Source organism: Babylonia areolata, chromosome 10 (genome assembly GCF_041734735.1).
Source record: "Babylonia areolata isolate BAREFJ2019XMU chromosome 10, ASM4173473v1, whole genome shotgun sequence".
Classification (NCBI taxonomy): Eukaryota; Metazoa; Mollusca; class Gastropoda; order Neogastropoda; family Buccinidae; genus Babylonia; species Babylonia areolata.
Window position 1 is genome coordinate 29,219,567 of NC_134885.1, and position 18,691 is coordinate 29,238,257.

An 18,691-nucleotide genomic window follows, 5' to 3' on the forward strand; every position below is an offset into this window, starting at 1 on the left:
ATCCTGGCTTCTTGTGGTGCCCCCATCCCTGGAAACGTCAGTGTCTGGGTTGCAGTTTTTGTGTTACCCCTCAACTCAGTACTGATCCCCTTCCTCTACGCACTCAGTAGGCTGAAAGAGAGGTGGGAAATTATCAAAATTAATCAGAAATCAAAACGAATCTTGTTCAATTTCAAGGGAGAAATTCCTAAACTTGCCCCGGACATTGTGGAAGAGATAATTATGATATATTTGCGCTCGAATAGAACTGTCAAGCTTATGAAGGTCTTTGAACAAATGTGCAGTACGCAGAAAAATTAAACTGATACTGAAGCTGGTGTGGACGCGTTTGCGCTGAGAAAGGAAAGAACAAATAAAGTGAAACGGAACGAAAGCTGGACGCAATGATAATGTCTGGGTGTTTTGTGTTCACATGTTGTTTTTATCCCTTGAGATGAACACATGTACCAGTCACAATTCGATACTCGTATGCTTTCGTTGTGTTTGTGATAGCCGCACTGTCTGCTTTTTAAAGCAGGGGTGTAATCTTTTGCTTGGAGTAAAGATGAAAATATTTAAGAAACAGACTCCGGTGCCACATCTGCTACACGAAATGTCCATTGTCTGCGTTTTATTTTACTGTTTAGAAGTGGTTTTGTGATATTTTGCTAGACTGTTGTTAAGGTAGTTGTGTTTAGCCTCGCGAGGTAAGCTTTTGTTCTATTGCATTGTGTTTTCAATATCTGATGAACAATCTTTTGCATGAATAATTTCGGAAACACCGCCAGTGAACTTTGTTAACCCTTTCTGTTTCTGTGTCCCCCAACATCTTAAACGACGAAGGAGGGAGAATACGTGGTATTCGAATTAAAATGATTTAACTGAAGCAAAGAGGACCTCGACTGACAGTGCCTAGTATTTGGGAGAAATGCAAAGTAAATTAGCAAGAAAACATACGAACCCCAGGCCTCTGTTCGTTTCCTGGCTAAGTAACATGAGGCCCGTTTGATTTGTATTTTTATTGTTATTTTCATTGCCAGGCAATCTTATATTTAGTTCATGTATATAATTATCCTTTTTAAATAGCATGCAGGTCAGTTACTGCCTAAATAGATTTAATTTTAGGCTCTGGCAGTATAAAAATGTTAATAAATCATCATCATCTCAACGAGACGTAGTGAGGTGGTACAGACACTGGTCGCATCCTGTCTGGGTTTTTTTTTCTATGGCTTTGTTGCGACAGTAAAAAAACAGCGACCAACAAGTCCGAGGGCGGTGGCGTTTGTGTTTTTGTGAGCAAACGATAGAGTACCAGTGTCATAGTTACAGAAGAGCACTGCTGTCAGAGTACTGAACTACTGTTGTAAGCTCATCCACTCTTTTTTGTTTTACCATGAGAATTATAGACATTGTTTGTGACAATTTATATTGACCTGCGGGCTGATGTCAAGATGGTCATGGACAAAATCCGCCAAGTTGTGCAGACACAAGAAACCAGCTGCCCTCATTCCGTGCGATATATTTTAGGCGATTTTTATCAGTGCCAGCTGAACAAGTGGAAAAAGGAGACAGACATGGACAGAGACAGACAGACAGAATCACAGAAACAAGGGGATAGAAAGGGTGGGACAGAGAGAAAGAGACATGGACAGAGAGACAGAAACATAGACAACAGACATAGATGATAGGGCAGAGACACAGAGACATGGATAGACAGAGACAAAAACAGACAGACAGATACGTAGGGTGGAGAGGAAGGGGCATGGACAGAGAGAGACAGAAAAGCAGACAGAGAGGGTGGGACAGGAAGAGAAACATGGAGAGAAACAGAAACACAGACATACAGAGAAGATGGGACAGAGACACAGAGATATGGACACAGAGAGACAGAAATACAGACAGATACAGTAGGACACAGAGAAAGACATGGACAGAGAGACAGAAACATAGAGAGGGTGGGACAAAGAGAGAATGAGACATGGATATATATGGAGAGAAACGCACACAGACAGATTGGGTGGGACAGAGAGACAGAACCATGGACAGAGACAGACAGAAACTCTCGTTCTTTTGAAACACATGACAAGACTGACATAATTGCTTTCAATTTCATTCAAAATCAAAATATAACCGATGTTCAGTGAAGACTCTCTCCAGAAATAATCTTACATTCAAAAACCAAATGTAAAGAATGCATCATAGCTTCAGCAACATCACCACAACCTATTCGGCACTTACACAAACTGAATGCAATGTTTTCAATTATGTCAACTCAGATCAAATCCCTTCTCCATGAATAGTAAACAAGAGGAACACTGCACACAGGGAAATGACAAATGCCAAATGCTGCCGACATTCACACTGAAAACATTAGCCGATCGGTGATTCATCACGAATCAAGAATCAAAGACCATCGGATCTGACCAAGATGCAAGATGCCTTTGACAATAATCATAAAGCCTGTTGATTCATTGTTTTGTTATTGTTTGACAAGCATTCAACCATGTTATGCTGACTGTTGGTGTTTGAAGGCTGAAATCAAATTCACCAAGAAATGTCCACCATGAGAACTAGTCTGTATGAAACAAGTTCCAGCAGCTATCCCACTGTTCTTTACTTTTTGCTATTTGTTGATTTAATTTCACAACGGCATCAACACCAATACAGCGTACACAGGACAATATATATGAACGTTTCATTTCCAAGCTACCGCTGTACAAAAGACTGACAAAACAGCACTACACTTCACAGAATCTTCACAGAAGGTCCCTGTGGAAATGATGACGAACATCAGACGTCAGTTTATCAGGGGAAGTCAGGGCCAGCTCGTTCTCTTGCTGCGAGGTCAGGTCACGGTCACCGGCTCCATGGGCAGTGGACACAGCGTGGGGCCGAGGGGTGGAGCTGGGAGCAGGGGAGGAGGAGGGGTGGAAGGGGTGTGGTGACGAGAACGGGGAGGGGGAGGGACGAGGGTGGGATGGGGGAGGAGCTCCTTTGACGGCGAGGGAGGTGGAGGTGGAGGTGGAGGGGAAGATGGACCTCATGCCCCCCAAACCACCCCCTCCTGGCATCCAAGGGGGGCGACCCCCAGGCGAGGGGGTCCTCATCCTGCCCGCCAGGTCGAGACCCGAACCTCCACCCCTGGACACCCTGGGAGGCAGCACGTACCGCCCCGCCACACCCCTCGGCCACGACGACACAGGGGAGGTCGCCTTCATCGCTTCGGCGCCCTTCTCCGGGGAGGTGAGATCGATGACCTCCACTCCCGGCCCTGGCCCCACTCTGGCCGACACCCTCTGACTGCCAGGGCCGTGAGCGTGCACCCTGGGCGCGACGGTCACCCTGTGGCCAGGAGGACTCAGGTCCAATGCTGCCGATGTGGAGGGCTGGCGGCTCATCGCACCGCTAACATCGTACGCTGAGGGCGTGTCGCCACGTGACCCCGACAGTGTGCGGGGTCTGGAGGTGGTGGGGGCGTGAGAGGGGCGGGGGGTGGAGGAGGTGTGGGTGTGAGGTGGGCAGGGGGTTGAGGAAGTGACAAGAGTATGAGGGGAATGTGGGGTGGAGTTGGTGGGGGCGTGAGCGGGTCGGGGGGTGGAGGCGTGGAAGGCAGAGGCAGTGGTGGAGGAGGAAGGATGGTAGTGGTGGTGGGGACCGGGGGGACGGAGAGGGCTGAGTGTGGCACTGTGGCCACGCCCACCTGTCGCTGCTGGTCCCGAATGACCCCCGTGCTGGTGACCACCACCACTGCCCTGAACTGGGCCTAGTGGTCGGCCTGGCGGGGTGGGCTGGTGGAGGGGGAGGGGGATGGTACCCGATTCCACGGTGTGGGGGGTAGCAGGGTGGGAGGAGGAGGAGGAAGGGGTGGTGAACAAGGAGGTGGGGGTTGAGACCTGGCTGGGGAGACGACCTCTCTCCGCTTTCTGGGCCTGTTGGGGGAACCACACTCCTACATCAACATCAGTATTCAATTCAGTTGTGGTATGTAAAAACATAATACGCATACGTAATACATTAACATTTTCAGTTTAAAGGTATCGGAGCATGCGGACAGATCCATGTACGCTGCACCGCATCTGTGGGAGAAAAAAAAAACAAGGAGCAGATGGATGCCTGACCTCTGAATCACCCAATGCACTGCTCAGGCCTTGAAACAGCAGTGCTATCCTTTTACAACTTCTCAATTGTTTCTGGTTTTGAAATGATTAACAGAGGCAGTACAGGCTCTTTATGCTGTTTCTGTGGTGCGTTGTGACTTTCACTTTCTGTCAGTATCTCTCTGTTTCCATGTCCACGGTTTTGGCCTATCAAAGGGAAAAAGAAAACAGCCTAAAGTCCACAAACTGTATCTCTTTACCTAACTATAGTATTTCCCCAAATCAATGACGGAAGGAAAAGAAGAAAAACCAACACTACTCCCCAAAACGGCCTCCCATCCTTCCACATACATACGCTAGATGTACACACCCACACACACACACACAGAGACCCCAGTGGACACATACCCTGAGACCCCCCAAGCCCCCACCCCACCCACCCAAAAACACACACACTTACCTGAGCTTGAGAGGCAATGAGAGTGGTACAGTACTGCATCGCCTGCTCCAGGGGGGTACCATACCCATGCTGAAAGCACACACATGGTGGGGTAAATGAACAAAAACTTTTTTGCACTTAAAACGTTACATGTCTGTCTGAGTGTGTGCCTGAAACCTGATTGAATGACACAGGAAACGAATGATGAGCACCCAATGGCAGCCGTCAGTTGGCTCTGCCCAGGTAGGCAGCCTGTTGTGCAAATGACCCCTTGTATAGGGTTTAGAGCTTGGTGTCTGACCAAGGATAGGCACAATGTAAGTATCCACATCACACACCACATGGCTGCTTTGTTTCTTTCCTTCATCATTTAGCAGAGGAGGCATCTGCTGTCCTGACTATCTGGGCTAGAATTTGATTACAGTGGAGTGTCTTGCCCAAGTTACATCCCCACTCTCTTGGCCAAGAGGGTTTTAGGACAGTCCGCGATGGGATGATTCCCACAGGTCGACTAGCCCCCAAGGCTGCAGCACTAAGAGCTAGTGTAATCTTGCCTGCTAGTCTAAGAGTCATAGTCCATCACAAAAGACTTAGCTGTCAATGATTTCCAATAGCAGTAGAGAAACCATTGATCATACAGATCTCACTTTGCAGTTGACCCAACTACAAGCTTGTTTCAATCTGTGACATGAGCCAAGCGTTGGGCCCTAAACATTATTGCTTCATTACCATCATCATCACCGATCGACTGACCGTCTGAACATGGCCTGGGAACACTGAAGAAGAAGAAGAAGAAGGAGAAGAATCACCGTTACCTTGGGCAGCCCCAGCCGGTGGAAGGCGGTGATGAGGAGCATGACGGCTCGCTGGGTCTCGCCCCCACAGCGGTGGCTGTTGTAGGCCCTGAAGGCAGAGAGCAGCAGGTCGGTGCTATCCACTTCGCCCCGCGGCCGGCACAGCTGCTGGGCCACAGCGTCCAGTGTGTAGCTGTGCGCCATCTGGGCCAGGATGTGCCGCTCCCCGTCACGCAGGTACTTCCTGGACACATGCATACACGCACACACACAAATACCCACACATGCACACACGTGTGTACGCACACATGCACGTGCGCACACACACACACCAGACATGCACACACACGCACACATGCACGCACGAGCATACACACACACCACACACACGCACACACTCGCATTATTCTCTTCCTCCCATCTCTCTTAACCCACAAACTCCTCCCATGTCCCACCAAACACTGACATGGACCACTGAATCTTTACATGCGAATTTGAACTTCTGCATGCGCATACACACGAAGGGGGTTCAGGCACTAGTAGGTCTGTACATCTGTTGACCTGAAAAATTGTTAAAAAAAAAAAAAAAAAAAATCTCCACCCTCTACCCATCAGTCACCCTGGCCAGGATTTGAACTGTGGGCCCTCAGATTGAAAGTCCAACGCTTTAAGTTAACCACTCGGCTGTTGTGCCTATCCACTTTCCTCATGAAACAATTATTACTGGCTGTGCACCATCTGGGCCAGGATGTGCCACTCCCTGTCATGCAGGTAATTCCTGCCACGCACACACACACAAGCACATTATTCTCTTCCTCCTATCTCTCTAAACCCACAAACTCTTCCCATGTCCCCCACCCCCAACACCCCCCAGCCCCCTTACTCCACCATCATCCTTCGCCCCCTCAACACTTCGCCCTCTGCCTCCAACCTGTTTTTTCCCTACTTTGTTGTTCTTAATATATATATATATATATATATATATATATATATATATATATGTTTTCTTTCTCTCTCCCTGTTATCTACATCATTACTTTTCCATTCATGCTCTATTTTTTTTTGCGTGTTTACTGTGCCTGCCTGCCTCTCCTCCCTCCGTCCCTTCCTGCCTACCACCCTCCCTCCCTCCCTGCCCTTCTCTCTCTACCTGCCTCCCTCACTACCTGCCCTTCTCTCTCTACCTGCCTCCCTCACTACCTGCCCTTCTCGCTCTACCTGCCTCCCTCTCTCCCTCCCTGCCTGCCTCTCTCTCTCTCCTTGCCTACTGCCTCTCTCTCCCTACCTGCCTTGCTCCCTCCTCCCTCCCTGCTGCTCTTCTCTCTCTACCTGCCTCCCTCTCTACCTGCCCTTCTCACTCTACCTGCCTCCCTCTCTACCTGCCCTTCTCACTCTACCTGCCTCCCTCTCTACCTGCCCTTCTCGCTCTACCTGCCTCCCTCTCTACCTGCCCTTCTCGCTCTACCTGCCTCCCTCTCTACCTGCCCTTCTCGCTCTACCTGCCTCCCTCCCTACCTGCCCTTCTCGCTCTACCTGCCTCCCTCTCTACCTGCCCTTCTCACTCTACCTGCCTCCCTCTCTACCTGCCCTTCTCGCTCTACCTGCCTCCCTCTCTACCTGCCCTTCTCGCTCTACCTGCCTCCCTCTCTCCCTCCCTACCTCTCTGCCTGCCTCTCTCTCTCTCCCTACCTGCCTTGCTCCCTCCTCCCTCCCTCCCTCCCTGCCTGCGGACTGACCTGGCCTGGTCAAGGGGTTTCTTCTTGAGCTGGCTCTGGACCTGCAACAGTGTGGCCACCTCCCCCAGGTCCCTCAGCACCTCCAGCAGCAGCTGCACTGACCGGTTCACATGGGACGCAAAGCTCCCCGACCTGTCTATCTCGTCGATGGGGATCTTCCATGTCCCCTGCACACACACACATGCATAAATGTGCAGATACGCACACACAGAGGCACACAGACACGTGCACACACATAAAGACATACACACACACACACATGTATACACACACACACATACACACATACACATGCATGCATACACAAACACACATGCACATGCACGTACACAGACATACAAACACCCACAGACACACATGCACATAAAGACACACACTCACACACACACTCACACACACGCATGCATACACAAAAACACACACGTGCATACGCATACATACATCCACCCACAGACACGCATGCACACACACACACAAATGTCACTTAAAGTGGAAAGACATTAAACTGAAGGCTACTGAACACACACACACACACAAAATATAATTAAAGCAAAGAATTTCCAAGAGGCCTGTGGTTTAGATTTAATGAAGAAATACAAATGACTACACATCTAGCATTATGGTCAGATGTCTTTCATTTTCAACACGGTTTGTTTCGTTTTGCTTTGAAAACCAGTACATGTTGCCTTGTTCTGTGTTGTGGCAATCAAACAAGGATTTCTTTCTCCTCTGTCCACTAGGCCCTCACAGGCTTCATTGGTGGTCTGGTTGCTAGCCTTTCAGTTTCAGATAAGAAAACATAAACATCAGATTGCACTGCAGTGTGGTGACAGGCACTGCCAATGGAGAGAAAGAATCTTCACAAGAAAGAATATGATATGACAAAGTATTAACACAATACCAAATATAACGAGAGAGGCAAGGCCTTCAAGACTCACTTGTGATACACTTTTAAAAAAATCCAAGCTTTTCATGTATTGAGTATAATTTCAAAATGTAATGTTTAAGATGAGAAAGATCAGTTTAATGCAAATTAAGTCCCCTAGCATTAATTACAGAGTAATTTCCGTTCTTTACTATCTGCACCAAAACGTTTGCAAATAAATAAAACTTCCATGCTTAGCAAAAGAAGTTCCTGTTTGAACAAAAAATGATAATAATAACCGCTCTTGTTGTTGGGTCAGAATAAAGTGCCAAGTTTAGAGAATACAAAAAATATATATATAACAGTAAATGCAGTTTGCATATAATTAGGCTTCATTTTTTATTCTTTTGTGCCCATCCCAGAGGTGCAATATTGTTTTAAACAAGATGACTGGAGAGAACTTAATTTTTCCTATTTTTCTGCCTAATTTGATGTCAACTGACAGAGTATTTGCTGAGAAAATGGCAATGTTAAAGTTTACCACAGACACACAGACACAGACAACCGAACACCGGGTTAAAACATAGACTCACTTTGTTTACACCAGTGAGTCAAAAACAGAATACAACAGAACCCAGTACAGTGCAGTACAACACAATATAGGACAATACCTGAACTGACAGTCAGTGTTAATGCTACTAAGACGTCAGCAGTGCGCAAGAGTTTATCTGTGTGCTGTGGACTCACATTGAAGAAGTTGTTGACCCTCCTGTCATGGAAGAGACCGTTGGCCGGCATGTGTGTGGTGTTGGGCCAGTTGGGGTTTCCCAGCAACAGATCACGGGCAAACTGCAGGTTCTGCACATGCACACCACCACACAGTCACATGATACAGCATGACACAGCAGTCACATCATACACCCAGACATAGTTACATAGTACATCTCGACAATCACATCATACACCACCACACAGTCACATCATACACCATGACAGTCACATCATACACCACCACACAGTCACATTGTACACCATGACAGTCACATCATACACCACCACACAGTCACATCATACACCATGACAGTCACATCATACACCACCACACAGTCACATTGTACACCACGACAGTCACATCATACACCACCACACAGTCACATCATACACCATGACAGTCACATCATACACCACCACAGTCACATCATACACCATGACAGTCACATCATACACCACCACACAGTCACATTGTACACCATGACAGTCACATCATACACCACCACACAGTCACATTGTACACCATGACAGTCACATCATACACCACCACACAGTCACATTGTACACCATGACAGTCACATCATACACCACCACACAGTCACATCATACACCACCACACAGTCACATTGTACACCATGACAGTCACGCCATACACCATGTTATGATTGTTTGCAACACAAAGTGACTTATCTTCACTGCAGACACAAACACATATCTACACACAAGAGTAACATGCAGTGACTTAACTCCATTGCAGACACAAACACCACAGATGTACACACACATGCAACACACAGTTACTTATCTGCACTGCAGACACAAACAACACAGATCTACACTCAAGAAAGATACACAGTGACTTATCTTCATTGCAGACACAAACAACACAGATCTACACTCAAGCAAGACACACAGTTACTTATCTGCACTGCAGACACAAACAACACAGATCTACACTCAAGAAAGATACACAGTGACTTATCTTCATTGCAGACACAAACACAGATCTACACTCAAGCAAGACACACACTGTGAAGACACAAACAACACAGATAGACAAGCAACACATGCAGTGACATCACTGCAGACACAAACAACACGGTTCCGCACAGCACAAGACACACCAGTGACTCACCCTATGAGTGTCTGATGCATAGAAGAGGTAAGCCAGGCGATAGAGGGACTTGTAGTGTGTGGGGAAGCGAGACAGACAGATGTGCAAGCCTTCCACACACTTGTCCAGCAGTTTCCTCTTCCACTCTCTGAACTCCTCCTCCCCCAGAACCACAGGCTGAGCGTCCGCCTCCTTCTGACCCTGGCCTCCGGCCGACGACGAGGTCCCCTGCTCTGCCTGAGGGCCTGACAATGACGGCTGCTCTTTTGTCGGTTCTAAGGTTGTGGGGCATGCTGAATCACAGCTTCCTGGTTTGGGTGGATCTGTGGACTTTTTCTGCTCTGCTGGTTTTGATGCTGCTGTTGTTTTCTGCTCGGTGAGGTTTATTGTAGATGTTTTCCTCCCTGCGTGGGTTGCTGCTGTGCTTGGTTGTTTCTGGCCTGGCTGGTTCGATGTGCTCTCCCGCTGAGGATGTGCTGAGGGTGGTGTCTGTTCCTCCTCCCTGGCGGACGAAGACGGGTCAGCAATGGATGAGGACTTCTGGTCAGCACGGCCCAGTGATGATGTCACGCCAGTCAGGTGGGACGGGGATGGATCACTGCCATTTGACTGAACAGAGGCTTTTTCTTTTGCCTGTTCCTGTGCTGACTTGTCTCTCAGTTCACCCAAGGCAGTCCTGTCCTGTTGTGAGTGAGGTGACAGTGTTGATGCCGTGTGTGGCACGCCCTTGCCTGCTGAGGCCTGTAGGTCAACAGGGGTGGGTGGGGCTGGGGCCCGTCGGTCACCAGGTGTGGGAGTGGCTGGAGCCTGTCCGTCACCAGGAGTGGGCATGGCTGAAGCCTGTCTGTCATCAGGAGTGGGCGTGGCTGAGGCCGGTCGTTCACCAGCAGTGGGCGTGGCCGAGGCCAGTCCGTCACTAGGAGTGGACGGGGCCTGTCTGGCGGCTGTGTCTTCCTTATCCCCTGAGCTATGGTCAGGCACCTGTGGGCCACAGTGGTCAGTGGGTGCTGGCTGCAAGTCACCCCCACAGGTGTCTGCATCCTTCATCTTCACCAGACCTTCCTCCTTCTCCTTCTTTATCGTCACCACACATTCATCCACCTCTTCCTTTGTCTTCACCACACTTTTATCAACCTCTTCCTTCACCTGCTCTGGGCCTTGCTGTCGGCCAGATGGGTGGTTCAGGGAAGGACCAGGTAGCGTGGACGGCACCTTGCCCCTCACCTCCTCCACATTCTCTGCTGCCCCACCCCCACCCCCTTCGTCCACCTCCATGCTGCCCTCTGGCTTGTTAACCGCTGACAATCCAGACTCCTGTTTGATTTCAGAGGAGTCTGTATGACCTGGGTTCGCATCCTTCTTGGCCTTGGCTCCTCCTGGGGAGCTGTCTGGACCTTGCTCACTCTTCACGCGCTCTGTGTCCCCGAAATCAAGCTTCACCCGCTTGATGGGCTCCTGGGAGTTTTCCAGGGGTCGCTTGTTGTTGGGGGAGGCATGGGAGGACTGCCCCAGCTCTGAGGGCACAGGCACAGGCGGAGCAGGAGCTGTTGGAGCACAGGAAGCAGAGGGGGTGAGACTCTTCTTCTCTCTCCCGTCCTGGCTGGGCTCGTCAGCAGACGAGATGACGATGACGGAGCTGGAGTCGGAGCTGACCGAGACGTTGGCATCCGTCACGGGGTCACCCGCCAAGCGGTCCCTCCCCCCCTTCCCATCACCACCACCACCACCACCAATCTCCTCTCTCCTCCTCCCCAATGTCTCTGACGCCGGGTGAAGGGACGACGACGGCGGCTTGATGGACACACCGCAGACTTCCCTGTGTTGCCCCCTGTCTCTGTGCTGTTTCTGACCTCCTTCTTCGGCGTCAGTCTCCATGGGAGCTTCCCCCTTCACTTTGTCTATCATCAAGATAGGGTTCTCTCCCCTGATCCCGTCTGCCAAATGCAGGTCGTCTTCCTTGGGAACTTGTCTGCACGCGGCAACCTCTGTTGTAGGTGGAATGGTGGTGGAGGTGGTGTTGATGCTGGTGGTGGTGGTGGTGGTGTTGATGCTGGTTGTGCTGGTGGTGGTGCTCATGATGGTGGTGGTGGTTGTGGCGTTGATGCTGGTGGCAGTGGTGGGGGTGGTGGGGGTGGCGGAAGTGGACGGCGATGGTGACAGGCCCACAAGGGTGAGGTGCTTGTCCAGCTGTGGGACAAAGCCACCACTGATCTGAAAGAAACAGATCAGTTCCTGGTTCAGTTTTCATCAAAGAGGTGTCAAAACGTGAGCTGATCACCACATCTGCTTGAAAAAGAAAAAAGAAAGAAAAAAAAAGGGCAGATGCCTGATATTCGCATAAACCCAATGGACGGATACGGTTTGTGTGAACATTAACATAAAAATATTACGATTACACGGATTAAATACACACACAAAAATAAACAAAACAAAAATAAAAAGATTTTTCAAAAAAAATAATACTTAATTTTATATAAAAAAATCATAGAGAAATATGCACGTCATGCTGACACTTGGAACTGAATCACCTGAAAAAGACAGAAAGGGAGGGAGGAAGCGAGCGAAAAAGAGCGAGGGGCAGAAAGAGAGGGTGAGACAGAGAGATGGAGTGTGTGAGGATGATTCAAATAGAGTAAGACAGTATCAGGTGGGTATGTTTGTGCATTAGAGAAACAGACATACGACAATAATGGGAAAGAATTTGTTTCACTGTGTGCTTACCATCAGTTCAATGTGATAGGAGCTGTGCCGTAATCGAACAGAACTGATTGGAAATGTACATCACTTCTTTTATGAACATTACGTCACAGCCTTTCCATTCATGTCACTGATGTTACACGTACCTTGTGTGAATGTACATGCTATACTTAACATTCTGTGAACATATATGCTATATTAACAATTATGTGAATATAATGCTGTATTTACAATTACGTGAATATATATGCTTTATTTACAATTATGTGAAAACCCATGCTGCATTTACATTTATGTGGATACACATGCTGTATTCGTTTTGATATGAATACATTTGTATTTTGTATTCCTTTTTTATCACAACAGATTTCTCTGTGTGAAATTCGGGCTGCTCTCCCCAGGGAGAGCGCGTCGCTACACTACAGCGCCACCCTTTTTTTTTTTTTGTATTTTTTCCTGCGTGTTTTATTTGTTTTTCCTGTCAAAGTGGATTTTTCTACAGAATTTTGCCAGGAACAACCCTTTTGTTGCCGTGGGTTCTTTTACACGCACTAAGTGCATGCTGCACACGGGACCTCGGTTTATCGTCTCATCCGAATGACTAACGTCCAGACCACCACTCAAGGTCTAGTGGAGGGGGAGAAAATATCGGCGGCTGAGCCGTGATTCGAACCAGCGCCCTCAGATTCTCTCGCTTCCTAGGCGGACGCGTTACCTCTAGGCCATCACTCCACTATCTATACGCACGTTAATGCACATGCTGTGTTCGTACTTGTGTGAATGTATTTGTGCTGTATCTAACAATCAGAACTTTTTGAACTGGCAGCAACAACATTACTAAACAAACAAACAACAAAAAATCCCCTGTGTGTTCAAGACAAGGAAGAAAGGAGAAGAAAGGAGAAGTGGACAGTTACCTTTTTCTTGTGTGCCCCCACCATCTGGAAATCTTGTTGACTCACTTGTGTAAACAAAGTGAGTCTATGTTTTAACCTGGTGTTCGGTTGTATGTGTGTGTGTGTGTGTGTGTCCGTGGTAAACTTTAACATTGACATTTTCTCTGCAACTACTTTGTCAGTTGACGCCAAATTTGGCATAAAAATAGGAAAAATTCAGTTCTTTCCTGTCATCTTGTTTAAAACAATATTGCACCTCTGGGATGGGCACCAAAAAAAAAAAAAGAATGAAGCCTAATTATATGCAAACTGAATTTACTGTTATATTTTTTGTATTCTCCAAACTTGGCACTTTGATCTGATATTCTGACCCAACAACTAGAGCAGTCATTATTATCATTTTTTGTTCAAACAGGAACTTCTTTTGCTAAGCATGGAAGTTTTATTTATTTTGCAAACGTTTTGGTGCAGATAGTAAAAAAGGGAAATTATTCTGTAATTAATGCTAGGGGAGTTAATTTGCTTTAAACTGATCTTTCTCATCTTAAACATTACATTTTGAAATTATACTCAATACATAAAAAGCTTGGATTTTTTTTTTAAGTATATCACAAGTGAGTCTTGAAGGCCTTGCCTCTCTTGTTTTCTATATGATTTTCTATGATGATGAATGTTGATGGGAGTGATAATGCTGCTATGAGGGTCCATTTAAGTTTGGGACTCTTGACAAGACGATACTCTCATAACATATCCAGGCATCAACCTGGGTGAGATACAAACACCTGCAGCGCTGGCCAAGAAAATTTGAATAACACTCCAAAAAGATTCATCCACGAACTGGATGACCCTTGACTGTGTGGTCCCGTTCTTCCAATTTGAGCCCAGAGCACCCTCAGCTCTTGGTAGGGGCCAGCCACAGCCCCTCCTCCACCCATCCTCCCCAAAAAGAACACCTCTGATAGGGATAGAAACCGTGTTCTCCTTGTAGTCAGTCGATTATCTTCTTCGTTTATGGGCTGCAACTCCCACGTTAACTTGTATGTATACAAGTGGGCTTTTATGTGTATGACTGCTTTTACCCCGCCATGTAGACAGCCATTCTCTGTTTTCGGGGGTGTGCATGCTGGGTATGTTCTTGTTTCTATAACCAACCAAACACTGACATGGAATACAGGATCTTTAATATTTTATCTTCTGTTTGCGTATACGCACGAAGGTGGTTCAGGCACAATCAGATCTGCACATATGTTGACCTGGGAGATCGGAAAAATCTCCACCTTTTACCCACCAGGCGCCGTTCCCGAGATTCTAACCCAGGACTCTAAGATTGAAAGTCCAATGCATTAACCACACGGCTATTGTGCCCGTGTCAGTCCATGATGGTAACCACTTCGCCACAGCGGCTGGTGACGGTTACCTGTTTGTCGTAGAAAAGAGGCTTGGTGTCTGGCAGGTGGTCGGAGATCTGACTGTCCGTCTCTGCATGCAGCTCCACCATGTCCATGTGGGACGACTCGTGGTTGTCCTGCTTCCCTTGTTCCACCCCCTCCCCCTCACTGCTCGCTCCTGCTGACCACACACACACACACACACACACACACACACTTTCTTGAGACCCTGGCAACAGCCTGCTGGCAACGATACCCCGAATCCCTACTACTCAGTAACACTGCTTGTAATACACAAATCCCTAAGTTCGTAATGCATTCTTGAATTACAAAGACTAGTGGCACTAGCGCTAGCTGCAAGAGAGCGAGTAGGCACAGGCAAGAAATACATGCACGAAGAAGCAGGTGCAGGGCTGGAAGTAGATTTTATCGTTACCTCATGGCAAAGTTGCTCTGAAGACTACCAAGCCTTAACATGCAAGAACCAGAGAACCTTGCCACTCTTGCCACAAGGTAGAAGAAAGAGACGCACCTTCCTAGCATGTCTCGCAAAGAGCACACCTAACCAGCATGTAAGAAACGCGCCTCAGGTCTCCATATTTTGCATCATTTTGCACATTCTGACATCTTTCATGACATACAGTCCTCCCTCACCCTGCCTCCCCCCCCCACCCTCTCCCATAAACCATAACACACTCCAGAACAGCAGCATGTACACATGCACCTGAACATCTGCAATTATTCAAACACATGCGACAATGCAAAATGTTATGTAAAACTTGCAGCAACACATGTTCTTCCATCTCCAGCATCAATTTGTGTCTTTTGGCAACACACGCCATCTGATCAGTCTCAAGTTTACTGTACGCAACTTGCTTGCGTGCACACACAAGCAAATGAATGATCACACACATTCACACTTGCAAACATACCCATGCACACTCACACACATGACCACACACACACACACACACACACACATAAAGACTCACATACACACACACCCACACACACACAAACACACACACTCTCCCACACCCTTCATCACCACCACCACCCACACCCTACACACCTTTCTTTGTCCCAGCGTTCGACTCAGCAGAAGTGGACGAAGCCTGACCAGCATCCTTCGCGGTCGTCACCCCGTCCGTTTCCTCGCTGGACTGTGAACCGTCAGTCTCCGTGCCTGTCTCCTTCACCTCGCAGGAGGCGTCGGAGGTCTCCCCGCCGGACGACTTCTGCTTGGAGTAGTTGTGGTCCTGAGGGGTCATGTGGTACACAGGCCGCTGGTGGGCCGTGCTGTAGGGAGGAACGCTGCTGTCTGAGCACTGGCTGTCATCCGCCGAGGACACTGAGTCCTGCCTGTGAAGGGGAATGCACTCTGTTATTTTTTTTTTATCTACTGATTATTTCTATCAATGACGCCAAGTCCTGCCTGTGAAGGGGAATGCACTCTGTTATTTTATCTACTGATTATTTTTATCAATGACGCCAAGTCCTGCCTGCAGAGGGGAATGCACTCTGTTATTTTTTTTTATCTACTGATTATTTTTATCAATGACACCAAGTCCTGCCTGTGAAGGGGAATGCACTCTTATTTCATTTTTATCTACTGATTATTTCTATCAATGACACCAAGTCCTGCCTGTGAAGGGGAATGCACTCTGTTATTTTATTTTTATCTACTGATTATTTCTATCTATCAGTGACACCAAGTCCTGCCTGTGAAGGGGAATGCACTCTGTTATATTTTTTATCTATTGATTATTTTTATCAGTGACACTTTCCACACTGTACTTACACCTCGTAGTGTTTCTCTTTCTGCAAGGCAAAGGGTGACTCAGTGGCCTCGGTGAGGTAGCGGTCGAACAGAACCATGTCATCTTTGGTCTCCGGACTGGAGATGCGCAGCAGGTGTTTCATCACCGCCACATGAAGTCTGTAGTACATCTGCACACATCACATCGTCTGTAGTACATCTGTACACATCACATCATCTGTAGTACATCTGTACACATCACATCGTCTGTAGTACGTCTGTACACATCTCATCGTCTGTAGTACGTCTGTACGCATCACATCATCTGTAGTACATCTGTACACATCACATCGTCTGTAGTACGTCTGTACGCATCACATCATCTGTAGTACATCTGTACACATCACATCGTCTGTAGTACGTCTGTATGCATCACATCATCTGTAGTACATCTGTACACATCACATCGTCTGTAGTACATCTGTACACATCTCATCGTCTGTAGTATGTCTGTACGCATCACATCATCTGTAGTACATCTGTATACATCACACTATCTCACAGTTCATTTCCAAAACTTTTAAGTGCAGATCACATTGTCTCGCAAATCATTTCCCAAACGTTGAGTACATATACATCCATGCACATCAGACAGTCTCACTTTTTTATCCAAAACTTTGTGTACGTGTACATCTAAACACCTCACAGTTTCACAAATCATTTCCAAACTTTGAGTACACATCACATAGTTTCACAAATCGTTTCCAAAACTTTGAATATATGTCTGTACACATCAAATTCTCACAAAAACACACTGTCTGAGAACACTGCTTTCCATCACAACGTCAGCATTTTTTGGGTGTTGTTATTGCAAGCGTGCAGGGAACTATTCACATGGGGGAAATGTGCAAGACAGAGACTAGGAGGAAGTCAAGGGGTGGGGGAATGGGTCTAAATATACAAATCCATTGTGGCTGTCAAGCTTTGATTTTTGATAACTGTCAGTGTCAATCTGGTGAAGTGAACAATGCGAATGCAGCTTCTTGCATGCAAACTGATCTGTTTGTTTTGTACAGGAAAGAAAAAAACAACAGCAAAACATTGCCAAAGTTCTTCTTCTTCTTCTGCGTTCACTCGTATGCACACGAGTGGGCTTTTACGTGTATGACCGTTTTTACCCTGCCATGTAGGCAGCCATACTCCGTTTTCGGGGGTGTGCATGCTGGGTATGTTCTTGTTTCCATAACCCACCGAACGCTGACATGGATTACAGGATCTTTAACGTGCGTATTTGATCTTCTGCTTGCATATACACATGAAGGGGGTTCAGGCACTAGCAGGTCTGCACATATGTTGACCTGGGAGATCGTAAAAATCTCCACCCTTTACCCACCAGGCGCCGTCACCGTGATTCGAACCCGGGACCCTCAGATTGACAGCCCAACGCTTTAACCACTCGGCTATTGCGCCCGTCTATTGCCAAAGTTGAAGTTTCAGTTACACACACACATTCAGGAATGATGGACAAACAGTTGACTGAATAAGAGCCATCACACTGACTTGCTCTGTCCACATGCCTTGAAACCAATGTTGATTGTAAAAGAGAAATGCCTTGGGGTGAATCACTGTGTTCGTTCAACACCTTTATAGAGACGCTGTCTGTGGTGATCAGACACCATAGATGGTGTCTTGTGATAAACCCATTATGTGTTGTATTCTTAACTCTCAAGTGTACACACACATACACACAGACGCACTCACACACACACACACACACACACAAACACACGAACACACACACACAGACATACTGACCTCCAGAGCTTCCAGAGACAGGTGGGGAGGACTGGAGTGGTACTGTATTTTACGAGGGTATTTGGCTTCCTCCTCATGCAGGTAGATAGCCGCCTGCACACACCACCACAACCACTTCACTTGCCATGTAAAGAACAGTTTTTAGTCCCCCCCCCCACCCCACACTCCCAAAAAAAACAAGGGTGCTGTCATATGTTATCAGAAGGAAGGCAATATACTAAGGGAGGCTAGTAGCCATCGCTGCTTTTGATTTCTCGGTATGGACGGACTTGTAGTTTTGCACAGGACAGGGAATCAGACCCCTGCCGGAGTCTGCGCCAGTGGGTCAAGGTGTGGTAGGT

General features: G+C 47.4%; 1 protein-coding gene across 2 annotated transcripts in view; it reads right to left on the reverse strand.

Annotated features, from left to right (window-relative positions):
• Positions 1–2,077: 2,077 nt before the first annotated feature.
• LOC143286923 (uncharacterized) overlaps positions 2,078–18,691 on the reverse strand; it is a 72,371-nt gene continuing 55,757 nt past the window's right edge. Inside the window, exons 33-42 of one of the 2 annotated variants that reach the window (XM_076594878.1) lie at positions 18,351–18,443; positions 16,578–16,726; positions 15,849–16,138; positions 14,806–14,954; positions 9,817–12,006; positions 8,658–8,768; positions 7,046–7,212; positions 5,331–5,553; positions 4,537–4,605; positions 2,078–3,908 (exon numbers count right to left, since the gene is read on the reverse strand). In XM_076594878.1, coding sequence (XP_076450993.1) covers positions 2,736–3,908; positions 4,537–4,605; positions 5,331–5,553; positions 7,046–7,212; positions 8,658–8,768; positions 9,817–12,006; positions 14,806–14,954; positions 15,849–16,138; positions 16,578–16,726; positions 18,351–18,443 — 4,614 coding nt within the window. In that variant the 3' untranslated portion in view covers positions 2,078–2,735. Of the gene's footprint in view, positions 3,909–4,536; positions 4,606–5,330; positions 5,554–7,045; positions 7,213–8,657; positions 8,769–9,816; positions 12,007–14,805; positions 14,958–15,848; positions 16,139–16,577; positions 16,727–18,350; positions 18,444–18,691 lie in introns of both variants that reach the window. The other variant, XM_076594877.1, reaches the window with a different exon arrangement.